This window comes from Podarcis tiliguerta, assembly GCF_965153285.1.
Source record: "Podarcis tiliguerta genome assembly, chromosome: 3".
Lineage (NCBI taxonomy): Eukaryota > Metazoa > Chordata > Lepidosauria > Squamata > Lacertidae > Podarcis > Podarcis tiliguerta.
The window spans coordinates 45114493-45139384 of NC_139536.1; the positions used below are offsets into that span (position 1 = coordinate 45114493).

The following is a 24892-nucleotide window of genomic DNA, read 5'->3' on the forward strand; positions in this document are numbered from 1 at the left end:
TGCTCTTTTCACAGTTCAATCCAATGCAAGTTTACTCGAAAGCTAGTCCCAGGCTGTTCCAACTGTGGGGAAACCTTTGGCCCTCCAGATCCTGTTGAACTGCAACTCCCATCAGCCCCCAGTGCACATGGCCAATGACCAGGAGTGATGGGACTTGTAGTTCAGCAGCATTTGCAGAGCCCATTGTTCCGTGCTTGGGAGTCAGAAGCGGGGGGAGAGCGCTGTCGTGCTCTGCTTGCGGGCTTCCCAGAGTGAGAAGAACAGGGCGCCGGGCCTTATTTGCTTTAATTCAACAACATAGTAATGTTTGCTTATGTTCTTACAACGCACGCGCGCGCGCACACACACACTTAAATGATGACGTCCTGATATTTTGAACTGCATCTCCTATCCCGCCCCCCACAAACTGGCGGGGGCTGACGGAAGTCCAGAACAGCTGGAGGGCTCCACGTTACGTGGAGGCTGAAGTAAAATGGCGTAAAAGAACCGGAAGTTTACGTCCGAGTGTTCCTCTGAGCTTCACGCGGCGCTGCGGGGGCGGAAGCGGCTCGACCGGCGGCGATCGTGGGAGCGTGTCGAAGGCGAAGATGAAGATGAAGCAGTCCAAGGCGGCCAAGCTTCGCCCCGTTACCGGGTGAGGAACGCGGCCCGCGCTATGCCCGCTCTCCCCTCCGCCCCGCGGCTCCCATGGCCCCCCCTCACCTCGGGTGCTAGAGGAGTCCTGCGCGCCGGCGTCGCGGTCCATGCCGTTGCGTTTGCCTGCCGACCCTCCAGACTCTCTTGGGGCCCCCAAAAAAAATTAAAGGAAAAAACCCTGGACGTACATTTCCAAAATAATAAGATAAAAAACAAATAAAATAAATAAAATAAAACTTACATACAGCAACAGTGTTTTGTGTTCTGTAGGCTCCTGTGATGTAAGTAACCAGGCCTGCTCCCTAAAATATCACTGGTTTGCTCATTTCTATATATAAGGTGCCTACATTCTGCATGTGCAAGTGGCTTTAGATACCTATTAGCTCCATAAATTACCATATAGCATATATTCAACACAAAAAAACAGCGACAGTTTGTTGTTGACAAAGGACAGCTGGACATATAAAGGGCCCCATGAGCTTAGAGCCTCATCAAACCTAAATCCGGCCCTGGAAGGCACCCTGAGGGTCCTTTAGTCCAATCCCCTGCAATGCAGGATTCCTGCTCACTGCCGTCCCAGGATTGGCTCAAACCATCAACCTTCTGGTTTTAACAGCCAAACGCACTGACCCCTTTCACCACAGAGGGTCGATAATGGGAGCAGCCATGTATCTGTTCAGCAGTTTGCCCCCAAAGTTCTCATAGAAGCAAGATTGGTCTCCAAGATTGACTAAGAGAAACACACACACACAACAGGAGTCTCTCAAAATGAACACCTCCTATAGCGTCTGCATGGTTAGCTTGCTCCTTATCAACAAAACATAATAATGCTGTTGGTAGTTGTAACTCCTGTAGCATTTAAGAACATAAGATGAGCCTGGCGGATCAGGCCAGTGGGCCATCTTAAGTCCTGCATCCTGTCCTGGCAGTGGCTAGCCAGATACTTATGGGAAACCCCCATGCAGGCCTTGGGCGGGGGGCACAACCCACTGTGCAATCTTCTAATTGTGTGTGGCTGGGGATTAAAATTGTGGAATTGTGTTACAGCAAGTCTGCAGTTTATGAGGGGGTTACATTACTGGGGATTGTGCCTAAAGCTAAAATCATGTATAATCATAAACCCATTGGGTTCAGTGGCAGGTGGGATTGCCAAAATAATTTTCCCTGGATCCCCACCACGCTTTTTATTTTTTAGAAATCTTTTTGGCATGCGTGTAAAGCTGAATGTGCACAAGTTAAATGTGCATAAATTGTGGACTTACTGTAGTTCATTTCTGCCTTTGTTTTGATTTTTCTGATTACTATAAATTACCTAAATATAGTTAAATGAAGGAATTTGCCATACATACTCAGGTTAGTGTGTAGTTTAGAAGGCTTTTAGCACTTTAAGCTAGAGGAAGTAAAATGCTAAAGTTACACATTAATCTGAGTATGTATGGCAGATATATTGCAAGTGGTTTGACTTGCTATTTTTTAAATAACAAAACTGTAAAAAGTTATTTTGTTATGTGATGTGACAGAGATGTGACAAAGCTTTAAGTTCAAGGGGTACCAGACTTGGTACACTAGGGGAGATTTATGCACTTCTGTAGCCTTTCACTCTTGACAAATATTTTTCTAACTTTATTTCATTTATTAGATTTATATACCGCCCTTCATTATAAGATCTCAGGGCAGTTCAGAGAATAAAATAAAGAATAAAAGCAAGTAACTAAGTAAAACAAAACAGCAAAACAATACGCCCCTTCCCACAGACATCTGCAGGACCTACCTGCACCGGCAGATGAGCTGCAATGATGCATGAATCTTTTCTAATATACCAAGACTGGTACCCCTTAAATTTAATATTTGTCACATCACACAACAAAGTAAATTAATAAAGTTTTGTTATAAAAATAATTTTGAGACAAACCACTTGCAGTATTTTTGGAAAGACAGTATAATTGCTCCTTCTCTCAAATGCATACCTGACATTGATTTCTGGCAATGTAAAAGTAATCATACAAGAATCCGAGCTGTCTCCTGTTTGTTTTTCTCCTCCTACATAGTGATTATCTCCTTGCAGTCTATGATTTTTGCATTATATTTTCCTTTAATTGGAAAACTGCTGCGGAAATTATCTTGTAAGATTGAAAGGCAAGGTAGAAACATCTAAGCAAAAGTAGGAAAAACTGCAGGCTGTTGATTGTGAAGTGCCATGTGTTTATTTTTCCAGAAGCCCATGGCCCATTGGCTCTGGAAGCAGACATATGTGCAGAGACTTCTCCGTCTGTATACTTACAGCAAATGAAACACTCATATTGTACTAATTCTTCAAAAGTAATGACATGCACAATCTGCTTGGTTTTTTTTCATGGATATTATTGGTTTGTTTTACCTGTAGTTTGTGCTTTATAGGACAGTACTAAATGGGATCTGATGATCAACTTTATCTCTTTAATAGCAAAGCATGTGAGAAAGATGCTGCCACTGTATCAAAGGAAGATTATGTTGTGGGTGAAGTGGCCAACAGTCTGTTTCAAAATAAACCCACCGCACGTGGCACAGGTTCCCTGCTCCAGCTCTTCAGTGCTCCTGAGGCTGAAATACAGCCAGTGTATGTTGCTGTGCCAAGAGTAAGCACATTTCTTTACCTATGTAATTCCCAAAATGTGAGTTCAGTTCCCGGTACTGAAGTATGCCAGCATTTGGAATGCTTGACGTCCCTTAAATAAGACTGTAGATGTTACCTGTTAACAGTTCCATATTTCCACTCCTTAACCAGGCTGTGAGACTGTTGTTTGCATTCATGTTACAGACACTGAAGATGACAGATCATTTTGTTAACATAAGGATGGTCATAGCACCCTTATTTTTCACACTATGTTCTTGTTTGAAACTGTTGATACATCCCTTTTGGTGTTGCGGGCGGAGGAACAGGCAGCTGATATATTTTTTAAAAAGATTCTCAAAAACAGAAGCTGTGCCATCATGATAGGTCTTGGGTGCCATAAAATATTTTAATGATTGTTCCTTCATTGAAAGCTTATGAAACTTAAAGGTGCTCTTAAAATATATTTGTCAGCTGTCATTGGTAATGCTTCATCTTTTTTTCTGGCAGAGAAGAATCAGCAGAGTGCTTTGCCACCAACAAGTATTATAGACAGAGCCTCTAAGTTACATTGGGCTTCTGAAAGCAGAATTTTATCCAGATGTTCATCCCCACCCTCTCTCAAATTACCTGATGAAAATCTGCCACCCACCCAATACAGTCTTGTTGGCTGTGTGATTACCGATCAAAACAACATAGGATTTTCTTTTTAAAATAAATAAATGTCTTTTTCAGTTTTGGTAGAGGCCTGATTAATACTTCACCAGTGTTGCATGAGAACTGTTTTCACTAAGGCTGGTCCAATGCTGCACAGTTCATGTTTGTAGAAACTGCATTATAAACCCAACTCACCTGCTTCTTGCGGGGCTTCTGTAGTATGGGAATAGCCCATGTAGTATCGACTCTGATTATACAGATGCAACTTATGAAATGACCCTTGTGTGAAGTAAAAAACCTTAAAAAAAGAGTCAATAAGCCCTTTACACCTGATTCAGTTTAATTCTAATCATCAGTACCTTTTAAAAATAGCTGTTTAAAAATACCTTTCCCTGAGCAATTATCTCCCATTCTAAAATTGCAAACTATTACAAAAACCATCTCAAAAGTGTGAGATCCTCAAGATTATTTTATACAGTGGTACCTTGGTACTTGAACGGCTTGGCTCCCGAACAAATTGGCTCCTGAACGCCGCAAACCCGGAAGTGAGTGCTCCGTTTTGCGAACGTTTTTTGGAAGCCGAACATCCGCCGCGGCTTCCAATTGAGTGCAGGAAGCTCCTGCAGCCAATCGAAAGCCGTGCCTTGGTTTTTGAACGGTTTCAGGAGTTGAGCTGACTCCCGGAACAGATTAAGTTCGAGAACCAAGGTACCACTGTATCTGAAATCACATGTGAGAAGTTGCTTAAGGTATTTTTTCACATAAAAATTACATGTATAAAGGAGTGGGGCGGGGGTAACATAAAACTTAAGTTGTCCCCAAAGTACATATTATCTTATTGCTGTCCGGTGACCTTGTATTTCCCCAACCCCTTGTAGGACCATGTTCTAACTAATTCTTTAAAATCACTTTTCTAAAAGGAATATAAGAAACGGAAGCTTACGGAAGAAGAAACTGCCACAGAAGTTCAGAGTTCATCTAGTAAAGGAGAGCCTTTTAAAAAAAAGCTAAAAGCTAAAAAGAAGGATATCTCTCTTGCAGAGGAAAGAGTAGCAAGCAGGTAAGTGAAACACTTTAAAACTGATTAAGTTCAGAATAATCTATTAAAGGCAACCATCTGTCCTCACTCCCCCATGGTCTGACTTGAAGACCATTAGTAAGTCTTACCAAATTCAATAGCATTTACTCCCAGGTAGGTAGGGTTAGGATTACAGTCTAAACTGTTTGTTTTAGTTTGCAGCAATTAATATAAACCAAATTTTATCATACTTGTCATTTCTGTTGATTGGTTATCTTCTCTAGGTCAGAATTTAGAAATATAGAGCGAATTAGGGCACATAATAAATTTTGGGTTTTTTCGTTGAGCAGTGTACATTTTATAGAGTGGCACTGTTGTAGAAGTAAAGGTACTCTGTCTTCGATTAAAACAATTTGAAGGCCAACAATGATTAATAGAACAGAACTATGCATGTTCCTTCAGAATTAAACCCAACTGAGTTCAGTTAGACTTACTCTCAGGTAAATATGCACAGAATTTCAGCATAAGCATGTGAAATATGCACTGGCTCTTAAGAGTATAAATTGTATGCATATCTACTCAGAAGCAAATCCCATTTAGTCCCATTCAGTTCAGTGCGATTTACTCCCTTATAAGCGTGTAAGACTGTAGCTTTCATTTCTGTCACGCTCAGCCCCACTAAGGTTTGTTGACTGCTTGTTGCTTGAGTGACAGTAATTGCATGTTTTCAATATCGTTGTTGTCAGTCTCTCTAGCAATGTTGTCCGTTCCCCCCCCCCCACCTGCTCCTTACCCAGACAGTGGATTAGTAGAGGTAAAATATAGATTTTTTGTGACTATTAAAAAAACACCTGCTAACAAAGTTGTACGTTTTCATTGTTTATCAAGGGAATGTGCTTTGGATGTAGCAGATGAAGAGGAGGAGAAAAAAGAAATACAAATTAAACAAAAACTGAAAAATAGACGTTCTAAATTGGTTTCCCAAAAGCTTTCAGATGAAGATGCTGGACTAAAACAAAAGAAAACACAAGTTAACCTGGCTGAGGAAATGCTAAAGAATAAAAGAACAATTTTTGTGGGCAATTTACCTGTTAGTTGTAAGGCACAGGTAAGTTTGTGGGCAGAGGAGTTATGGTCCCCAGTATAGCATGTGTTCAGGAGTTTGTTGTCACATACGGTATCTGCATGGCATTTTTTATCCATGTAGAAGTTTTAGCACCATATATTTTTCTGTGCTTCTTTGACCTAACTGAAGATTATATAATTCAGTTTCAGATAAACCAGATTTCCCAGTTCTGTGTTTTACTACTCCCTCCCATTTATTTTTTTAGAAGACGTTGTACTTCTTGTCCTTAATACCATGAGCCAGATAAAAGTTGTGTAGGGACCATCATGCTGTATGGATGAAATATTTGCTGCTTATTATTTTTGCTCACATTTGCTCTGACAAATTACACCGCATGCTTGTTTCAATCTAGATGCTGAAGACGTTTTTCAAAGAATATGGGCAAATTGAATCAGTTCGTTTCCGCTCTTTGGTATGTTTTGGTTGTTGATTTTTATAATATTAGCTGCATGTATCTTCATGGGGAGAGAGTCTCTGGGGAAAAGCAAAATTGTGCTGTATGTGGGGAAAGTAGTGGCTCCTTATACTTTTACCCATGAGCTATTGCTACTTTGTTCTCATACAGCTTCCATAGCAAAAGGGTTAGTTTTGTGCCTGGCAATTTGTCACAGTAGAAAAGATGCTGGTTTTTCCTTGTTACCTACCTCCTGCTTGTTCCAGTATTAAAGGGCCACAACAGGCAGCTGCGATGGTGCTGCCATTTGGAACTGGAAGAAGTAAAGCTGGAGAAGCAAAGGAGGTGGAGAATATGGCAGGATAGGAGCAGAAAAGCATCTTACCCAGTGTAAACCAGTTTTGGCTTGGCTTAGCCAAGGCATAATTTCTAGTTAGCACACATCCTCCCAAGTTCTGTATCTACACTCTTCCAAATAGTGCTGGGCTTTGTAGCTAGCAGGAAGTGCATCAGCGTGACCTCAGAAACCCATGTCCTTCCTCCAGCAAGAGACTAGGGAAGGATCTAGTGTGGTGTTGAGTTCATAATGTGATATGATAACAGAACAACACCTACCAACTAATGCACTACTTTTTCCCCTTCCCTTTCCAGATTCCAGCTGAGGCTACTGTATCCAAAAAAATGGCAGCCATAAAGTAAGTTATAATTTTTAAATATTTTTTTATAAAATGTGTTTAATTTTTTGATTGGGGAAACTCTACACATTTTCATTTCATTTTTTTTCTTTTTAGCAGTTAAATTTTGTTAATTGTTATTTTCAAAATAAATACATTCAGTAGGTTTGCTAAAGACCAGGGGTTCTTTCTACTGTTCTGGAACAAATTGGGAACTGAGGTTATTCTGCCATTCATTGTGTTGATTGGTATAAATGGTAGAGCAGTGAGTAGCACTTTGTGCTACAAGTGTGGCATAATAAAGCCACATCCAACTTCCTACTTGGAAAAGGTAGAAACTATTTTTCTACCCAATTCCTTACTATTGCTGATTGATTTCAACATCCATTGTGCCAAAATAATGCATTTTTTAGCCAAATGAAGACTCCTTAAGATGCTTCCCAATGGGGCAGGAAGGGCCCCTGTCTCTCATTCCAGCAAAATTGTCTTACATTTTTGTACTGATGAAGAAATATCAGGAGAGACTGATCTTGTGTATTCCAGATCAAGAATGTATACAACTAGACAGTTCCTTAAAAAGTTTGTTAAGTGCCATTGAATTCAGTAGAATTTGTGTCTTAGCAAACATTCTGAGGATTGTGCAATATATTCTAAAGCAGGGGTAGAGAACCTTTGGTTCTCTGATGTTGGACTCAAATTCAAAGGAGGATGAGAGTTGTAGTTCAACAACAACTGGAGGGCCACAGTTTCCCCACCCCTGTTCTAAAGCCATCCATTCAGCTTGCAAACATACATATGTAATTTGTAATTAAATGTATAGTAAATTTCATTTTTTCCCCCTTCAGGCGAATGGTGCATCCTAATATGAAGTACATTAATGCTTATGTCGTTTTCAAGGAGGAATGTGCAGCCAATAACGCCTTAAAATGGTATTTTTAAAAAGAATACTTGATGCTGGATTTTATAAAGTATTACGATATGCATTTAATTAAATAAATCTTAACAAAAGACGTATCCTAAATTGTAAATACCTTTTCTGAAGTAACACGCTGTGTAAACTAGGAAGGTAGCTGACTGTTTTTTTTCTGATTATTTTTTCCTGTTGTGGCTTTAATAGTAATGGAACAGAATTTACCAGTGGATTCCACATAAGAGTTGACCTTGCTTCAAAATCTGCATGTGTAAGTAATTCAGTTGCTGTAGGAAGAACCCTCCCCCCCCCCACTGCTTCCTTAGACTGTTGATTCAATTCTTCTTGTTCACTTGTTTTACAGCACGATAACAAGAGATCTATTTTTGTGGGAAATCTCCCTTATGGTAAGTGTTCGGTGAAATTTTGCACTCTTCCTTTCAAATCTATGTAGAATTCTCTTGAAGAAAAATGACAGTTTCAGAGATCCTTATGAAATACATTATTTTTGTAGCTTTTGCAGACTATAAAAGATTTAGACTGCATCTAGAAAGCTTTTAATATACTGTAAATATATACTCATTTTTAAAAGCTGCTTTCAGATATATCAATAATAATTTGTTTTGCCACAAACAATAAGACGATGCACATGATGTGTTGTTACAGCTTAACAGAAATAGATACACTGCAACAGTTCACATTAAAGTAGTTGTTGCTGGTAGTAAAAAGTCCTACATTTAAGTCTTAAATGAAAATATTTTGAATTTTTGCCACATACCTAAAACTATTATGTTTTAACATCAGCATACTTTTTTAAAAAAATGTTTCCTTACAGAAATTGATGATGATACAGTAAGAGACCATTTCTCTGAATGTGGAAATGTAATCAGTGTACGAATTGTGAGAGATCGGAGCACAGGCATTGGCAAAGGTTTTGGTTACGTTCTGTTTGAGGTACGTCGATAGCTATTCAGTATCTGTGATGACAGAAACTTAACATTGTATTAACACTGACTGAAGGGTAGCTGGTGTCATATGCTCAGCTGTTAGCAACATTGTAACATTAAAACTGTTATGGCAGTTACAATGATGCACCTTCTAAAGAGTTGATAGAAATTGCTGCCAACTCCACTGAGGGTGACATCATAGCTAGACACCTCTACGACTGAATGGTGCAGCATTGGGGACCTGTCATCTATGACAACTGACTGTGCTGAGTGGAGATTTTGAGAATTGGAGTCCAAAGACACAGGTTCCCAATCCCTGGCGTAGGGAAGGCACCAGTTAACATTCAATAACTTCTACAGAATTGAAAACACAGTTCAAAGCAAGCAGTCTCACACAACATGGTTCCTGAGTTTTGCTGAGTATCACCTCTCCACTCTGAAATATCTATAATTGAATTTGTAGCCAAGCAAATAGAATTGTTCTTGTAAGAACTAAAAGCTCAGTCCTCATCATGTCTTATTCAGAAGCAAGTCCTACTGAATTCAGTGGTCTTACTTCCAAGTAGGGACGTGGGTGGCGCTGTGAGTTAAACCACAGAGCCTAGGACTTGCCAATCAGAAGGTTGGCAGTTCGAATCCCCGCGACGGGGTGAGCTCCCGTTGCTCGGTCCCTGCTCCTGCCAACCTAGCAGTTCGAAAGCACGTCAAAGGGCAAGTAGATAAATAGGTACCGCTCCGGCGGGAAGGTAAACAGCGTTTCCGTGCGCTGCTCTGCTTTGCAAGAAGTGGCTTAGTCATGCTGGCCACATGACCCGGAAGCTGTCTGCAGACAAGCGCCGGCTCCCTCGGCCTATAGAGCGAGATGAGCGTGCAACCCCAGAGTCATCCACGACTGGACCTAATGGTCAGGGGTCCCTTTACCTTTACCTCCAAGTAAGTGGAGTTAAGATTGCAGACGGAGACAACAACGTTCAAATCCTGCTGCTAGCAGATGGTGTCTTTACTCTGTCTCACTTCTAACACCTTCACAGAGTCAGTATTTTTCAACACACTCCCAAGCTGATGTGCTGGGCCATCTATATTTAATTTTTCAGTGACATGTTCATGGGGGGGGGGATTAAAGGAAGAAAGTTGAAGTAGGAAACCTTGTTTGCAGCACAGACTTGCTCATACTTGACATGTTTGCAAGCAGGAAAATTTGCATCCATTTCATGCTCCAAATAATAGTTTAATGCGAAAGAAGAAAATTGTAGGCAGTTTGATAGCTTTCCAGTGGCTATGTTGCTTCTATTTACTGTGCATTTGGGGCAGACCTGTATTTGCCTAGTTTTAAAGTGGATGTGCTGGCATGATTTTTTTAAAAAACCAAACCCCACTTTTTTTACTTTAGTTGCTTTAAATATTTTTGTTTTATTGTTTATTGATTATTTTGTAAAGTGGTTTTTTATTTTTGTGAATTTTTCTGAAAGGAAAATAAATATTAGTTAACAAGTTGTAAGATGAATGCCTAATTTTAGATGTTGCCCTTTATTTTCCTTAAAGACTACAGATTCTGTACACCTTGCACTGAAGCTAAACAACTCTGAACTGAAAGGAAGAAAGCTACGAGTGCAACACTGTGTTCAAAAAGAAAAAGCTCCACAGAAGAGTTTAGTCAAGAATGTAAAGAGCCCTGTTGGACTGAAATATTCAAAGTCTTCTTCACTGAAAAATGCAAAAGGATTATCGAGTAACTCTTTTGCTGGTGAAAAAGCAACCCCAGTGACAAAGAGCAAAAAAACCAAGTCAAAACACATAATGAAGAAGAAACCGAGAAAATCCATTTGAAATAGTTATGCTGCAAGTTTTGAATTGTATTTTTAAATAAATTTTATTTCATAGTCTTTTGGGAGTTCTGCATATTCTGTCTCCAGAGTTTGAGTTTATAAATTAAGCTGGATTAATTCATAATATTAACAACAGAAGTCACACTAAGAAAGTTCAACACATAACAATTCTACTGGCCCATCTTCACTCACTATGTAGTGATTTGGGGTCTAAAAGGGAAAGAGACAATCTACTCCAGTAAAGTTTACTTAAAGAAGATTTGCTAACCACAAGCATTTGATCATTTACAAACCTGTTTTTACTAGTGATTGTCCTTTCTACTGTTACATTATGTTTGTTTCCAAACCTTCAGCAGTATACTGTTGCATGCCACCCCAATCTCCAAGCAGTGTAAAATTTCAGGGGTTCCTGGCGCTTACCTAGGGTTCGTGCCTGGCGTGCTCTGGTCCATGGGGTCATGAAGAGTCGGACACGACTAAACAACAACAAGGGTTCGTGCTTCCATTGGAATGAGTTAAAGTGGAGACTAAGGTGTATTCATGATATATGGTCTGTTTGCATATATATACCACGAGCCTACAATGGAAGAGTTCACAGCATTAACACCCCAAGAGATTCTTGCTTCTCCCATAGCTGCAGCCGTGGATTCCAATAGTGTTCTGTCTCTGGCTTCCCAGCCTGTTGCTTCCAGCTTCTAGCTCAAGGCAATCTGCTGCCCTCAAGGCCTTTTTGGGTGGCCTTCGGCAACATTTGATGCCCCCCAGCTCCGCTGGAGGGAGAGGATCCACCTATTTGTCCTCTGGCGCTGAGCCACTTCTTTTGTTACTTTAAAGACCCATATTTAGAGGGCTATTATCAAACCAGGAAGCTAGCCTGGCTATTCCAGGAATTTGAATCCTTCCTTAGATTTTAGCCCTTGCTGGATCCAAGAATTATAAGGGTCTCTGCATATAGCCTACTTCCACCACCCAAAACTCATAACAATGCTTTTAAGCTGAAAATCACCACATTATCAAATTGCATCTCCATGTCCAAGTTTAAATGTTCCTGCTTCTGGATATTTTTTAAAAAAAGATTTCCCGTATGTGAACCAATTGATGAAAATACTTTTAAAGAGAATGCATATTACTTCATTCCTGTATTTCAAACTTGCAACTGTTCCTGTTGTATTGTTATAAGAATTTTAAGGTCATATATATAAAAAATAAATGTTCATAACTGTATATATAAACCACATGTCTGAAACCCACACAAAAAAGGTCCTGAACAAATTGACCTCATATTTCTCTGCAAGGTCAAAGTGGGAAACCTCCCCATTGTCTTTTTCCTCACAAATCCTGTCCTCACAAATCCTTTCTTAAGGGCACATTCGAGATAAGAACAGGGTGTGAGCCTGTGACCTGTGACCTAGATTCAGGAATTAAGTACCGTATTTTTCGCCCTATAGGACACACTGGCCCATAGGACGCACCTAGATTGGGGGGGGGGGAATAAAGGGGAAAAAATTATTTCCTCCCCCAGGACCCAGAGCGATGCCGAAGCTGCATCTGGGAGCTTGCAGGGCTGGGGGAGGGGGAGGCCCGAGCTTCTAACCAAGTCGGGGGACAGCGGGATGGCGGCGTTCCGCCTCCTCGCTGTCCCCCGAGCTTGTGGGGCTGGCGGTGGGACTCTCCAGACTTCAGCGAAAGCCTGCATTCACCCCATAGGACGCACACACATTTCCCCTTTATTTTTGGAGGGGGGAAAGTGCGTCCTATAGGGTGAAAAATACGGTAGTTATAACAAAAGAGTGGCCAAAACCCAGATAATGAAATCAGGTAATGGCTCGGGGGTAATGGCGCATATGGCTCGGGGTCCTCCTCTCTCCTGTGTGTGGGGGAGCACCGTGTTGCAGCAGTCAATAAAGATCAGGCTTACTAGCTGCTTTGCTTCTCAATATTCTCTGGTTGCGCTGTTATTTTCTCCTACCGATAGAGAACCTACAAAAGGACTTTATATGGGCTCTTGGGTACCCCACAAGGGAAAAGGATAAGTTTTTATTTATTTATATCATTATCTTTGCAGCGGGTATCCCAAAAAGGTCCATGTAGCATCTAGTCAGGAGAAACTTGGCCATGCTAATAATGGATTTTTGTGGGTTGTGTAACAGAACAGATTTCTTCGATAGACTTGGTTCATGAACCCAAACTGACTCCCAGGTTGCCACCAGAGCTGGCTGAGACATGTAAACAATTTATTTATGATTTTGGTCAGTTCAGTGACAGGTTATAGGGGAAATGAGTGGTTATTAACGAAACTTAAGAGGCATTTGTCTAATGTAAGTAAACTTTGATTAAGCCATCTGTTTCTTTGAAGACGACCTGCTTGACTTCTAATCTTGTACAGGAAACTACTGGGGAATTTTCTGTACCAGCCATCAAACCTATTGCATGGAAACTGCAGCAGTGCTGATCCCACAAGATTTGCTGGTACTGTATCCTAGCAGTTTTATGCCTGCAACGTAAGAGCCTCTGCGGCGGTTAAATGCAGCGAGCTCGCGACACCCTTACGCAGAGGTTAGCCTGGGACACGCTTAGAGTAAACGGACTCCCGGGGACGCTAAAACAGACGTGACTCCTTCCACATAGTTTAAGGGGGCGGGGGGGAGGAAGAGTCCCGCGCGAACCCACCACGCATGCGCCGCGCTCCCGCGGGAAGCGATGCGCGCGTGCGCAGTGCCGCTGGGAAACGGCTCGATTTCCTGCCCATGCGCTCGGGTCTCGGTCGCGGGCTGATGACGCATTCCGCCCGCCGAAGCGAGCGTGTGTGTATGTGAGCGAAAGGAGCCGCGGTGGGCGGGGTCTTCCTCTTCTGCTGGCTCCAAGGTGCCTGTGAAGTACGAGGCGGGCTCGGCAGGCAGGATGATGGGGGGAAAGAGCAGCGCCATCGCCGCGGGCCTCTGCGGGGCTCTCTTCATCGGCTACTGCATCTACTTCGACCGCAAGAGGAGGAGCGACCCCAACTTCAAGAACCGGCTGCGGGAACGTGAGTCGCTCTCGGCCGCCCGCCTCCTCGTGCAGCCGCTTCCCCACCCCGCGCGGAGCCGGCCCTGGGTCGCCCCTCCGACCTGCCCCCCTCCCCGCCCCCGCTCCATTGGCGGCCGGGCCTGTCAGGGTGGCCCTCCGGGGAAGCCCCGCTGCCTCCGAGGCTGTGGTTCCTTCCGCGGCGCGATGGAGGAGGGTCCTTGCTCGCCATGGGCGGGCGCGGGGATTTTGCGGTGGCCCCGAGGACAAAGCAAAACCAGGCCTCCCAACTGGGCATGCCTCTGTCGTGGCCGGCCTTCTTCCCCATGCTCCCTTGCATCGCCAGGCTGGCCTTCATTTCAAAGGTCACAAGCTGCAGGTGTTTGGATGAGGATCGCTTCACACGCTCTTAGGACCCACCTAGTGTGTGTTTTTTACTGGATGCACGCAGAAACCTAGTGTGTGTGTGTGTAGCAAACACATTCTCCCTGCGGCATGAATCCTGGAATTTGGGATAGGCTGTAGCATTCTGCGGTGGATATGCACGGTGTTTCCTGCCACGTGTTTTGAGAAGGGTCCCTGGGAGTGCAGAAGCTTGTTGCATTTTTGATACTTTGTTTTGCACAGGTTTCCAAAAACTTAAGTATCTTAATCAAGCTGTTGAGATTTTTCCTCCTGCGTGAAAAAATGACTAAAGACCACCTAGGTTATTTTGTCCCATGTTCATCCCTCTCACGCTGTGATTGGGTTTGTCACCTTTCAGGTGTTGCAAAGTGAACATATGCGGCCTTTTCTACTCATGTAGACTTCCCATGTGATTTAGAATCCTAGAGAGTTCAAAGTCCCCTATTACACAAGTACCCTCTGAAAGGTGATGAAGCCTCCAAGGAGCCCAGATGGAGGAAGTGGACTCACAGGGAGTGGGAGAACGAATTTTGTAAAGTTAACCTGACTTCTTAGGTACTTACTATACTGTTACGCATTCTCAAACCCTCCTGGTACTGTTGCTGTTATAACTTCCAGGATAAGGATGGATGCAAGAGAAAAATGTAGAGTTATCCAAAATGCAGAACGTTCTCTCGTACTTCTGCATTATTTCACCTCTTCAATAAAAAACTCACATTCTTTAACGTGATCATTCTTCCTTAAAACACACGCTCACAGAAACTGTTTTAAGTGCCAAATTGTGAAACATGTTCTCAGAATTGAGCTGGTAGCTTTTCTGTGCTGATTTTTTTCAGGGATTTATACAAACAATGTAAATATTTTGTGCTTTGTCTTCACTTCTTGATAACATTTTCTTCCAGTACGGTTTGCAGTAGAACATGATAATGCAATAGGAAGCAGTTAACTTGTCTCTGGGTGATGGGGCAGTCAAGTGGTGTTGGGACATGTGATATGTTAACTGTTTCTCTGTAGCTGTTCAGTATTCCTGCCATTCTGTCACTATTCTTATAGGGCATATGACAAATTGAGGCAGAATAGCTCCCCCACTCCAGAAGTGTCCTTCAAGGCAACATTGTATTTAATTATGCCACTAGGTGGTAGGGCTTCTCACAGTTATTAAAATGTTACCTCCACTCCTGGTAGAAGTGGTCCTCCTGCTGTATAGAGCCTGCAGTGAGCTCAGGGAAATAGTTTTATCCTAGGAAGTGTGTTTCCAGGCAGTATAAGATGTAATTTTGCGTAAGTTCTTATAAATAATTCTCTACATACAGGCCTTTGTAGATTCGAAATGTCCAAGTATTGTTCTTCCCCCCACGTCAGTTTGGAGTGCAAATAGTATTGTGATTCAAAGATCAATATATCCTTTTTTCAGTAGATTACCAAAATATAGAAACTGAAAATGCGTGGTGTGTTTAATTCATAGGACGGAAGAAGCAGAAACTCGCCAAAGAAAGAGCAGGACTTTCAAAGGTATTGATACCTTGTTGTCTTGAGTTCAGTTTTAGTTGTGGTACATTATACATGGTGTACAGAATTCATTTCAAATTGGATTTTGGCTTGAAATTATCATACAGGCAGTGACCATTTTGCACAAGTGTTCTGTTCCTGACCCCCACACGCATCAACAAAGCACACATAAGCCTGCCCCATTCCACCCCATTTTGGGGCCACTTCCGGGTTGGCAGCGACAAGCATGTGCGTGATTGTGCAATAATTGGACACGTAAAATGGTTGCTGTCTGTACTAACAGCTTTTTTGAACTGTGTTAGTCAACTTGAATCCAGATAATTTCCTGCACCACTCACCAAAAGTGTATTTCGTGTTTTCTGGCAGTCGCCCTTGCTCCCCAAATCATAGGCAATTCAGGAGAATTACTGACCCTCAGAAGCAGTGGCGTAGCGTGGGGGGTGCAGGGGGGGCCGGGCGCAACATCTGGGGGGGGGGGCGCGCTCGCACTCGCAGCTCTCTGCCCCTACCTGGCTCACTCTCTCTCACTGCAGTGCTGGCTGTGCAAATCCAATCTGAGCCGCCGGGTCACCGCCCACTGTGAAGGGGAGGGTGCCAGGCGTGCGGTGCGGAGAGAGAGCGGGGGACTATCTGGGGAAGGGACAGTGCAGGGGGGGGCGCAAATTACTTGCCTTGCCCCGGGTGCTGACAACCCATGCTACGCCACTGCTCAGAAGACTGCTTTTTTGAGGGGGGGGAGTGTTGAGGGGCTGGGGACAGCACTTTCCATAGTCCCCCTTCCATGGATATATGTCTAAATTAATTATTTCCATGGAAAGGAGATTCACAGAGTGTGGCTCAGTTCTGTAAGAAATGTTGATGTGGAGGTGATCTCAGGAGTTCAGGCATCTTGCCAATGTTTAAAAACCTAACTTAAAAAAACCCCTACTAGAATGCTCTTAAGTACTGTATTTAAAAGCATATGTGAGGAACGGGATGTTGTGACATAAATGGCTGATTGCATAAATGTCATTGTTACAGTTGCCTGATCTAAAAGATGCTGAAGCTGTTCAAAAGTTCTTCCTTGAAGAGATACAGTTGGGCGAGGAACTGCTAGCACAAGGTTGTTGAAATTTTTACAAATGTGGGGGAATGGGGGAGTAAAAGATATTACAGTTCAAATAATGTTAATTTTTGAAATGGGACATAATGGGGAACAATAGTTAACTGAGGACTTCCTGGTTTGTATGCATGTGAAGTGGCTATGTGTAAGTCAGTGAGATTTGTTTATATCTCAGCTTAATAAGCCTAGATATCATCATCTGGATACAGCCATTATTTAACAAGATAGCACATCTGAACTGTCATGTCATATAAATCTAATACAGTGGTACCTCGGGTTAATTCATTCCAGAGGTCCGTTCTTAACCTGAAACTGTTCTTAACCTGAAGCACCACTTTAGCTAATGGGGCCTCCCGCTGCCGCCGCGTTGGTGGAGCACAATTGCTGTTCTCATCCTGAAGCAAAGTTCTTAAGCTGAAGCACTATTTCTGGGTTAGCGGAGTCTGTAACCTGAAGCGTATGTAACCTGAGTTACCACTGTACAGTGGAACCTCTACTTATATTCACCTCCGGTTACGTATCCTTCAGGATACATATGTGGCAAACCCAGAAGTATTTTTCTTGGTTTCACCACAGGTGCAGAAGTGGTCTACCGTGCCGCCTGCATGCGCAGAAGTGGTCCCTCTGGTTGCGGAAACCTCAGGATCCAACCGGAGCTCCGGAATGGATCCCATCCACAACCAGAGATACCACTGTACAGATTTAGTACCCTATCCAGACCGGGAATCACCTACATATTGGCCAGATGTGGGGACTGCAACTCGTGTAAGCAGAGCCAGTGGTCAGGGATGATGGGCATTGGAGTCAGTAACATCTGGAGCTACATTGCCATATTGGCTACCCTGATCCAGGCTGCCAAATACCAGTCATATTTAAAATTGCTTTGTTAAAAGTCAGAAATTTCCTACCATGATTACATTATCATCACAACCACCCTATCTTAAAAAGATGACACTCAGTGAAATGGTGTCAAATTGGGCATTTCTGCCTTTCTCAAAGTCTCAAGTCAATAATGTATTTCGTTATCAGTCAGCAAATGGAGGTTTACTGTCCTCCATTTACTTGAAAAAAATATTCTAGTTGTAATGAGTACCTTGACCAGAAATCCTTCTCGGTTCTGGGATACTAAGCCATCCAAACAACCCAAATATCATCTGAAGGGTAGTTAGGAATTATTTCTATTTTATTTTCTATTTTAAAATGGCATCTGGGAATAAAGTGTTGGTAAATTGACTTAAATTCCCTTGGATATACAGTAAGATTTGCTATTAACTGAAGATGAGTGACAAATGAAGCCTAAAAGTGCAAAGCTAATGATTGCCAATTTAACATGCTTTGTATTTTACAGGAGAATATGAAAAGGGTGTTGATCACTTGACGAATGCCATTGCTGTGTGTGGACAACCGCAGCAGTTACTACAAGTTCTGCAGCAGACGCTTCCGCCGCCAGTGTTCCAGATGCTTCTCACTAAACTCCCCACAATTAGCCAGGTATGGAAAGCTGTTTTATGCACTCCTTTTCGTATTTTGAAATAGGAGTAGTTGCAATCAACATTGTTTGCCTGCTCCTGTGCATGTTTGTTCCCACTGATTTTTAACAGCGTTGCTGCTCCCAAGAAAGTGTGCTCAGTGTTGCAACTTTACAAAAGGTTTTGGTGGTTTTGCTGATACTGAGACAATTGCCTAATTCATCACATTAGTAGACTTGACTTTAAAATCAGGGAGGTATTCTAACTGGAATTGAGCAAGTGGTGGATCTGTTTTGCTTCATTTAGTGCAAATACATCCCATTTTCAACTCTAGTCCTCAAAGCAGCTCAGAAGATACAAAACAGCTTCACTTGAGCAGGAACTAGCATCCCACAAGGCAATTGGTGTTAAAAGGCCCTGGGGATCAGTCCAGTGGGAACAGAAGCAGGCACATAGTGGTGTTTTTGCCTGTCTCATATTATGGCACGATTCTGACTTCTCAAGCAGCTCATGCAAGCAGCGTTTCTGGCAATTGTGCCTACTGCCTGCTTGCTTGCTTGCTGTCCTTGAGACCAAGGACTGCTTGTCAGAACAACTGTAGCTCTCAAATCACGTAACATTAATTCCTACTATATGCAGCTACTCTGGGTTATATCCAGAAGTGTGTATCTGTTAACTCTTTTGATGTCTCTGTGAATGGAAGGAAGGGGGAATTTATTTTCTATCCTGCCTTTCTTCCATTATGAAATCCAAGATGGCACACGTGGTTCCCAGGCAGTCTCCCATCCAGCCACTGACCAGACCCAGACCTGCTTAGCTTCAGCAAGTTAGTGGCCTCGTTTTGCCTTCAGGCCATCTCCTGGGCAGCGTGGAAGTAGGTTGCAGAGGGAGGCGGGGGAATTAGTTACCTCCTGCTTTCCAGTCACAGAAGCTTTCATTGAATCAGTGAGCCTTCTGTGAGTGGAACAACACAGTTTGATGCAACCCTGTTGCAAGAGCAATTATTTGCTTCCCTTTAATAAGAAAGGTTTACTGTGTCTGAATAAACTCACATATAACTCAGAATTAAAGGGAAAAGATGATCTAGCAGTTTTATGTATTCCTAGCTCCCAAGATGTCCTCTGAAAATGTGTTCTGTGAAAGGCGGCTTTTGAGGATTGTCTGTAAACTTCAATTGGTTCATGATGCAGCTGTCCACCCAGCTCCCAAATCCTAAATGACTGGGGTTCAGAGCTTGCCCTTAACTTCATGTCCCATCATACCTGACCACTTGCTATTCTGGTGGTGGCTGATGACAGTTTTAGTCCAACTTCCTGGAGGCCACCATGTTTGTTACCCCTGTTCTGTGGTACAGTCTTGCTTTAATTGTCAGTGCCACCTGATAATAGTACTGACAACGGGTGGTATAAAGGGCAGGGTAGCATTTGTGATGGATTCCTCACTATAGAACTTTCCCTATACCATTTTGACAGCCTGATCTGTTCAGGAGTTTAGTTCAAACCATATTGTTCAGGTGAGCATATCTGGAAGTATGAATTGGACAAGATATTCCTGAAAGATAGGAATTCTAAAAGTGGTTGCGGCACCATAAAAAGGTAAAGGTACCCCTGCCCGTACGGGCCAGTCTTGACAGACACTAGGGTTGTGCGCCCATCTCACTCAAAGAGGCCGGGGGCCAGCGCTGTCCGAAGACACTTCCGGGTCACGTGGCCAGCGTGACAACGCTGCTCTGGCGAGCCAGAGCTGCACACGGAAACGCCGTTTACCTTCCCGCTAGTAAGCGGTCCCTATTTATCTACTTGCACCCGAAAGTGCTTTCGAACTGCTAGGTTGGCAGACGCTGGGACCGAACAACGGGAGCGCACCCCGCCGCGGGGATTCGATCCGCCGACCTTTCGATCGGCAAGCCCTAGGTGCTGAGGCTTTAACCCACAGCGCCACCCGCGTCCCATGAGGAGCAGTAAAAACCCTTATTTGCTCATGAGTTCCTGTGTTGGAAACCACTGGGTAACGTTAGATGCCATGCAAGCAGGCTTCCCCTTTCTTCTCCATGCCCCCAACCTACTCTGGAGGGTCCCCCAACATTCTTGAGCATATTTTAGGCAGCACTCAGTTGCAGAGGACAGGAAGTGGACTCCCATAGCATGGCTGGATGTTGCTTCCACTGGCAAATGGACACCTTTGGATTTCACCCACAGCCTGTTGCTTGTCAGACATTTCTGACAGATCTAAAACTTGAGTTAAAAACAGACAAAAACAAATCAGACCTGGGGTTCTTAAGAGCTTGCAGCTGCAATCAGAATTTGGAAAATGGGCCACACCATAACTGCTAAAGGGCTTTTTCAGTGTTTTCATTCTGGCTTAACATAAGGGGCCTGCATAACCAAGATTTCTTGGTATTTGTTTCATTTAGTTAATTTCAAGCTAACTAAAGCAAGCGGAGTAAAATATTAACAGCAGCAATAGATGCAAGTTTAATTACTGGATCTCAGGTGCATCAAGTTTGCTTGATGTTTGCTTTGCCAAATATTGCACATTTTCATTATTATAAATACTGTATTTTGATTAGGAAGCTTATTAGATCCTTGCTGCACTTGCTGTTTACCTGCTGTTTTCTTACTAATGTTGATTTTCACAGAAGAGGGAGAATCTAAATTTAATTTTGCAGGTTCAACTCATTCTGTAATTCACCTGATCAGAGAGAGTCTTATTACTCTAAGATGATTCAAATATTTTCTTTTACAGAGAATTGTAAGTGCACAGTGCTTGGCTGAAGATGATGTGGAATGAGAAATTGCAGCTGGAAAAACAAGTGTTTCCTTAGCCCAAAATATGAGCATCACTGGGGGGGGGGGGGGGGAGAGCAGGGTAAAGGAGTAAGCATAGAACTCATGAACTGTATACCACATTTGAACCGACCAAAGTTAATTTTAACTTTGAGTGGGTTGGTTTGGCTGGACTTTATTTATTATCTAGTGCAAAGTGTATTTTGATAAATTCATTTTATAAATACACCATGTTGAGTTATAAAAAGTATCATTAATGTCATTTATTACCGATACAGTTGCAGCATTGTACATATAAAAGATGTATAACTACAACATAAAAAAACCCTGCGCTCATTTTTGAAAAACCCAAAGCTAAGGCATTAAAAGACTTATCTGCCCTCCCATGTGTATGTGTTCTCATTCAAATGTCAAAGGGATAGTGACAAATTTCAGCATGTTCTGTACAGCGCCCAGGACTATTCTTTTTCAGATAGCTCTTATTAACTTTATTTTGTCTTTGGTTCTTTGGATCTAATGGACCTACAAGGCATCTTACACCAAGTAAAATAACTAAAACAATCGTTTTGAAATCCTAAATCATTTAAAATGCAGTTTTATTGTAATCAATCTCAAAAAATATAACTAAGAAGAAAAACGTATTATGGGGGCACAACTCAGAGGTTCATAGAATCATTTTCCTATTAACTCATTAGGACCTCACTACTAAATTATTATTATTATATAATAATATTATTTTAAATTCTATACCATTTATATTTTAAAGAAAAATCTCAAAGCTTTTTACAGCTGAAGAAATATAAAGTATGCATTCAAAGCAACATACTTAACAGGAAGCGAAAATATTATCTTAAAGATTTCAAAATAAAATATTACAAAAGAGGTTAACTACAGAATGTACATATATATACAACACACACATATATATAATTAAAACATTTCAAAAGAAAACATTGCTAAAGGAAGCCAAATATAAAATTTATCATACAGAAGTGTTTTACTTACAATTTTAAGTTGTTTTGAAGCCATTCCTGGTTCTTTTTATTATAGGCAGGAATGTCAGGCAGTCTGATTTTTTTCTTTTTAAGAGAACGGAAATGTAAGAGAAAATATTTATGGTGGTCTTTTCCAACTTGACTATTTCTTTACAAGTAATAGGGCTTTGTATTCTACAGCTTATAGGAAGCCATGGCTGATTTTTTAAATATTGTTTGCCAAGCACCTTGTCCAAATTTTACAGGATGCACAACTTTGCTGTATTTTTTTTAGTGACAGAATTACATAGTGAACAACTTTGTTATCTAGGAAATATTCAGACCATGCAGTCAACATTATGTACTTGTTTCCCTTCAGAATTCTGTATCATTGATTTGACCCAGCTGTGTCCATACATATTTCCTTTATGAAATATTTTTCTGCTTATTTAACATTACTTAACATTAGCCAGCCAAATAAAATACACACACTGGGTTGCCTCCAAAGCAGCAGTTACCTTAGGGAAAATTTTCCATCCCCTCTCTCCACTGCCACCCTCATTGCCCCCTTCTCCTGAAGGTTGGGGGAGTCTTGAAAAGGGCTTGGAATGTGGTGCTACTTGGAGGAGGAGATGGTGAATGAAAGGTAATCTTAAACTCATTGCTTGAAGGGAGGGGTGAATACAGACTGCAGTGCAGCTGATGTAAACCAAGCTTAACTATAATTCAGATTACTGGTTAGATGTGCTCGCTGAGGAAAGGATCGCTACTAAATCCCTTAATGCTTTGCGGGCGTTGTAAACGCTGACCTAGTTTTGTTAGTTGCAGGTAGGTAGCCGTGTTGGTCTGCCGTAGTCGAAACAAAATAGGTGTGGTAAACCTGCTGACTTATCACCAAACTTAAAACTATGGAGAGACCTGGTCTGAATAGAGACATTGGATTCTTATCTCATACATGATAAAGCTATTTTTAGCCATCTCACCCCTTGCTTTTTTCTTGTAAGACCATTTGCAGTCGTTAAGTCGTCAACAGGTTTACCACACCTATCAGCCAATCACCCATTCCCACCACCCTTCTGAGTAATACCCCTCCCCACCCTCTCACTATATATAAGGGTCTGATGACTTCTGTTTCAGTGTATCTGAAGAAGTGTGCATGCACACACGAAAGCTCATACCAATAACAAACTTAGCTGGTCTCTAAGGTGCTACTAGAATGATTTTTTTTATTTTGTTTCGACTAGTTTTCTTATGTTGCTGTAGCTACTACAAGCGGTGGTGCATTGCTGGTACAAGAGCCAAAAAGGGAACAGAGGTTGGGGTGCAGTGGGGCAAGGAGTTGAGGCTAGTTGGAATCCTATGCTCACACTGAAGTTTTGCTCAACTCCAATGCCGGTAGAAGGCTTTCCTTGTGAAACTAATGTTGCAGTTCTCCCACTGAAGTAAGTGGAGAGCGCTAGCTCGATGGTCTGCCAGCTTCTTCCTGACACCTCCTGCCTCCAAGATGAACTCTATAGCTAATCATGACTCGGCCCTGCAGATGTATCAGTCCAAGTTAGGGTTAGGCACAGCATTTATCAAGGCATGTATTGTGGACTCGCATCAACTTGTCTCCTCCTCACAACTACTTTCTGTCTCAGTATATTTTTAAAAATCGTAACATCAGCAAAAATATTGTTATTCATTACTTGCTTGTTACCTAGAAAGGTCTCCAAATGACATGCATTTATAGACATAAAGAAAAATACATTATACCATGAAAGGAAGAAAAGCCACAAAATATGTAACTTTTTAATAAATTTATAGCAATCCCTCCCAACAACAGAAAGCTTTGGTTCTACACTAACAAAACATAATCAGCTCAGCCCAGCAAAGGCCTGGGGGGGGGGAGAGGTAAGTTTATACCTGGTTCCAAAAATATGTCAGTGAAGGTGCCAGGCAGACCCCACTGGGAAGAGCATGGCACAGGTGGGAGCCGCAACTGGAAAAGGCCCTCTCCCGTGTCATAATCCTTAGAGGAGCGATCTGGAGAGAGACCTGGGATGAAGATCTGAGGGTCCAGGTAGGTTCCTATCAATGATTGATGCAGTTCAGTATAAACAATACTATTTTGGATTATTCCATCTTCCATCACAAATTGTTGCTGAGTGCCAGCTCATATAATTCCTTTGGGAAGTGGCCTCCTCACCAGGTGACTGGTTCTGGTGGTGGTTTTAGCTGCAAGGGATATAGGGCTGGCCAACCAATCTTACTATGTCCTAGCTAGTGCACACACCAACCCCCAATGAAATCCTGGTCATTGTATGTTACCATGACCCACTATAACAGGGGACTTGTGGCACAAATACATGGGAGGGACAAGGGTATCAATGGCTATATATTGCCTCCAGTATCAGTGGCAGCAGGCCTCTAAATGCCAGTTATCATTATCCCCACCTCTTCGTTCCCTGATTCCCTCCCCCACAACTTCACAAGAGCCAGTGTGGTGTAGTGGTTAAGAGTGGTGGATTCGTAATCTGGGGAACCGGGTTCGCGTCTCCACTCCACATGCAGCTGCTGGGTGACCTTGGGCCAGTCACACTTCTCTAAAGTCTCTCAGCCCCACTCACCTCACAGAGTGTTTGTTGTGGGGGAGGAAGGGAAAGGAGAATGTTAGCCGCTTTGAGACTCCTTCGGGTAATGATAAAGCAGGATATCAAATCCAAACTCTTCTACAAGGTCTATGACAGCAGTATCTAAAACTGAATATAACTGATCTGTAGAAAGGACTCTATGGTTGAAAACAGACTTATGTACCCTTGTTATCCATGAAAATATTTCAATAAAAACAAATTAAAAATAATTAAAAATAAATGCCAGCTGCTGG

At 42.3% G+C, this 24892-nt stretch overlaps 2 protein-coding genes across 2 annotated transcripts; both read left to right on the forward strand.

Annotated features, from left to right (window-relative positions):
* The first annotated feature begins 232 nt into the window (after positions 1 to 232).
* RBM34 (RNA binding motif protein 34) lies at positions 233 to 10835 on the forward strand. The gene is made up of 11 exons (XM_083433926.1): positions 233 to 634; positions 3080 to 3251; positions 4804 to 4943; positions 5790 to 6009; positions 6380 to 6439; positions 7073 to 7116; positions 7941 to 8024; positions 8213 to 8276; positions 8370 to 8412; positions 8841 to 8959; positions 10495 to 10835. The coding sequence occupies exons 1-11, from the start codon at positions 588 to 590 to the stop codon at positions 10777 to 10779; spliced, it is 1278 nt and encodes a 425-aa protein (XP_083290052.1). The 5' UTR covers positions 233 to 587; the 3' UTR covers positions 10780 to 10835.
* Positions 10836 to 13545: 2710 nt separating this feature from the next.
* Positions 13546 to 21438, forward strand: TOMM20 (translocase of outer mitochondrial membrane 20). Its single transcript, XM_083433938.1, has 5 exons — positions 13546 to 13803; positions 15652 to 15698; positions 16716 to 16797; positions 18146 to 18288; positions 21012 to 21438. Exons 1-5 carry the CDS (start codon positions 13680 to 13682, stop codon positions 21054 to 21056), a joined length of 441 nt encoding a protein of 146 aa, XP_083290064.1. The 5' UTR covers positions 13546 to 13679; the 3' UTR covers positions 21057 to 21438.
* The last annotated feature ends 3454 nt before the right edge of the window (positions 21439 to 24892 follow it).

What these genes read in the sequence shown, in the direction of transcription:
- TOMM20 (XM_083433938.1), top strand. Translation starts at nt 13,680, where the DNA reads ATGATGGGGGGAAAGAGCAGCGCCATCGCCGCGGGCCTCTGCGGGGCT. An exon ending in CAAGAACCGGCTGCGGGAAC is followed by an intron (nt 13,804 to 15,651) that starts GTGAGTCGCTCT and finishes TTTAATTCATAG; the next exon opens with GACGGAAGAAGCAGAAACTC. An exon ending in AAAGAGCAGGACTTTCAAAG is followed by an intron (nt 15,699 to 16,715) that starts GTATTGATACCT and finishes TCATTGTTACAG; the next exon opens with TTGCCTGATCTAAAAGATGC.
- RBM34 (XM_083433926.1), top strand. Translation starts at nt 588, where the DNA reads ATGAAGATGAAGCAGTCCAAGGCGGCCAAGCTTCGCCCCGTTACCGG. An exon ending in CTGTTAGTTGTAAGGCACAG is followed by an intron (nt 6,010 to 6,379) that starts GTAAGTTTGTGG and finishes GTTTCAATCTAG; the next exon opens with ATGCTGAAGACGTTTTTCAA. An exon ending in AAAAAAATGGCAGCCATAAA is followed by an intron (nt 7,117 to 7,940) that starts GTAAGTTATAAT and finishes TTCCCCCTTCAG; the next exon opens with GCGAATGGTGCATCCTAATA.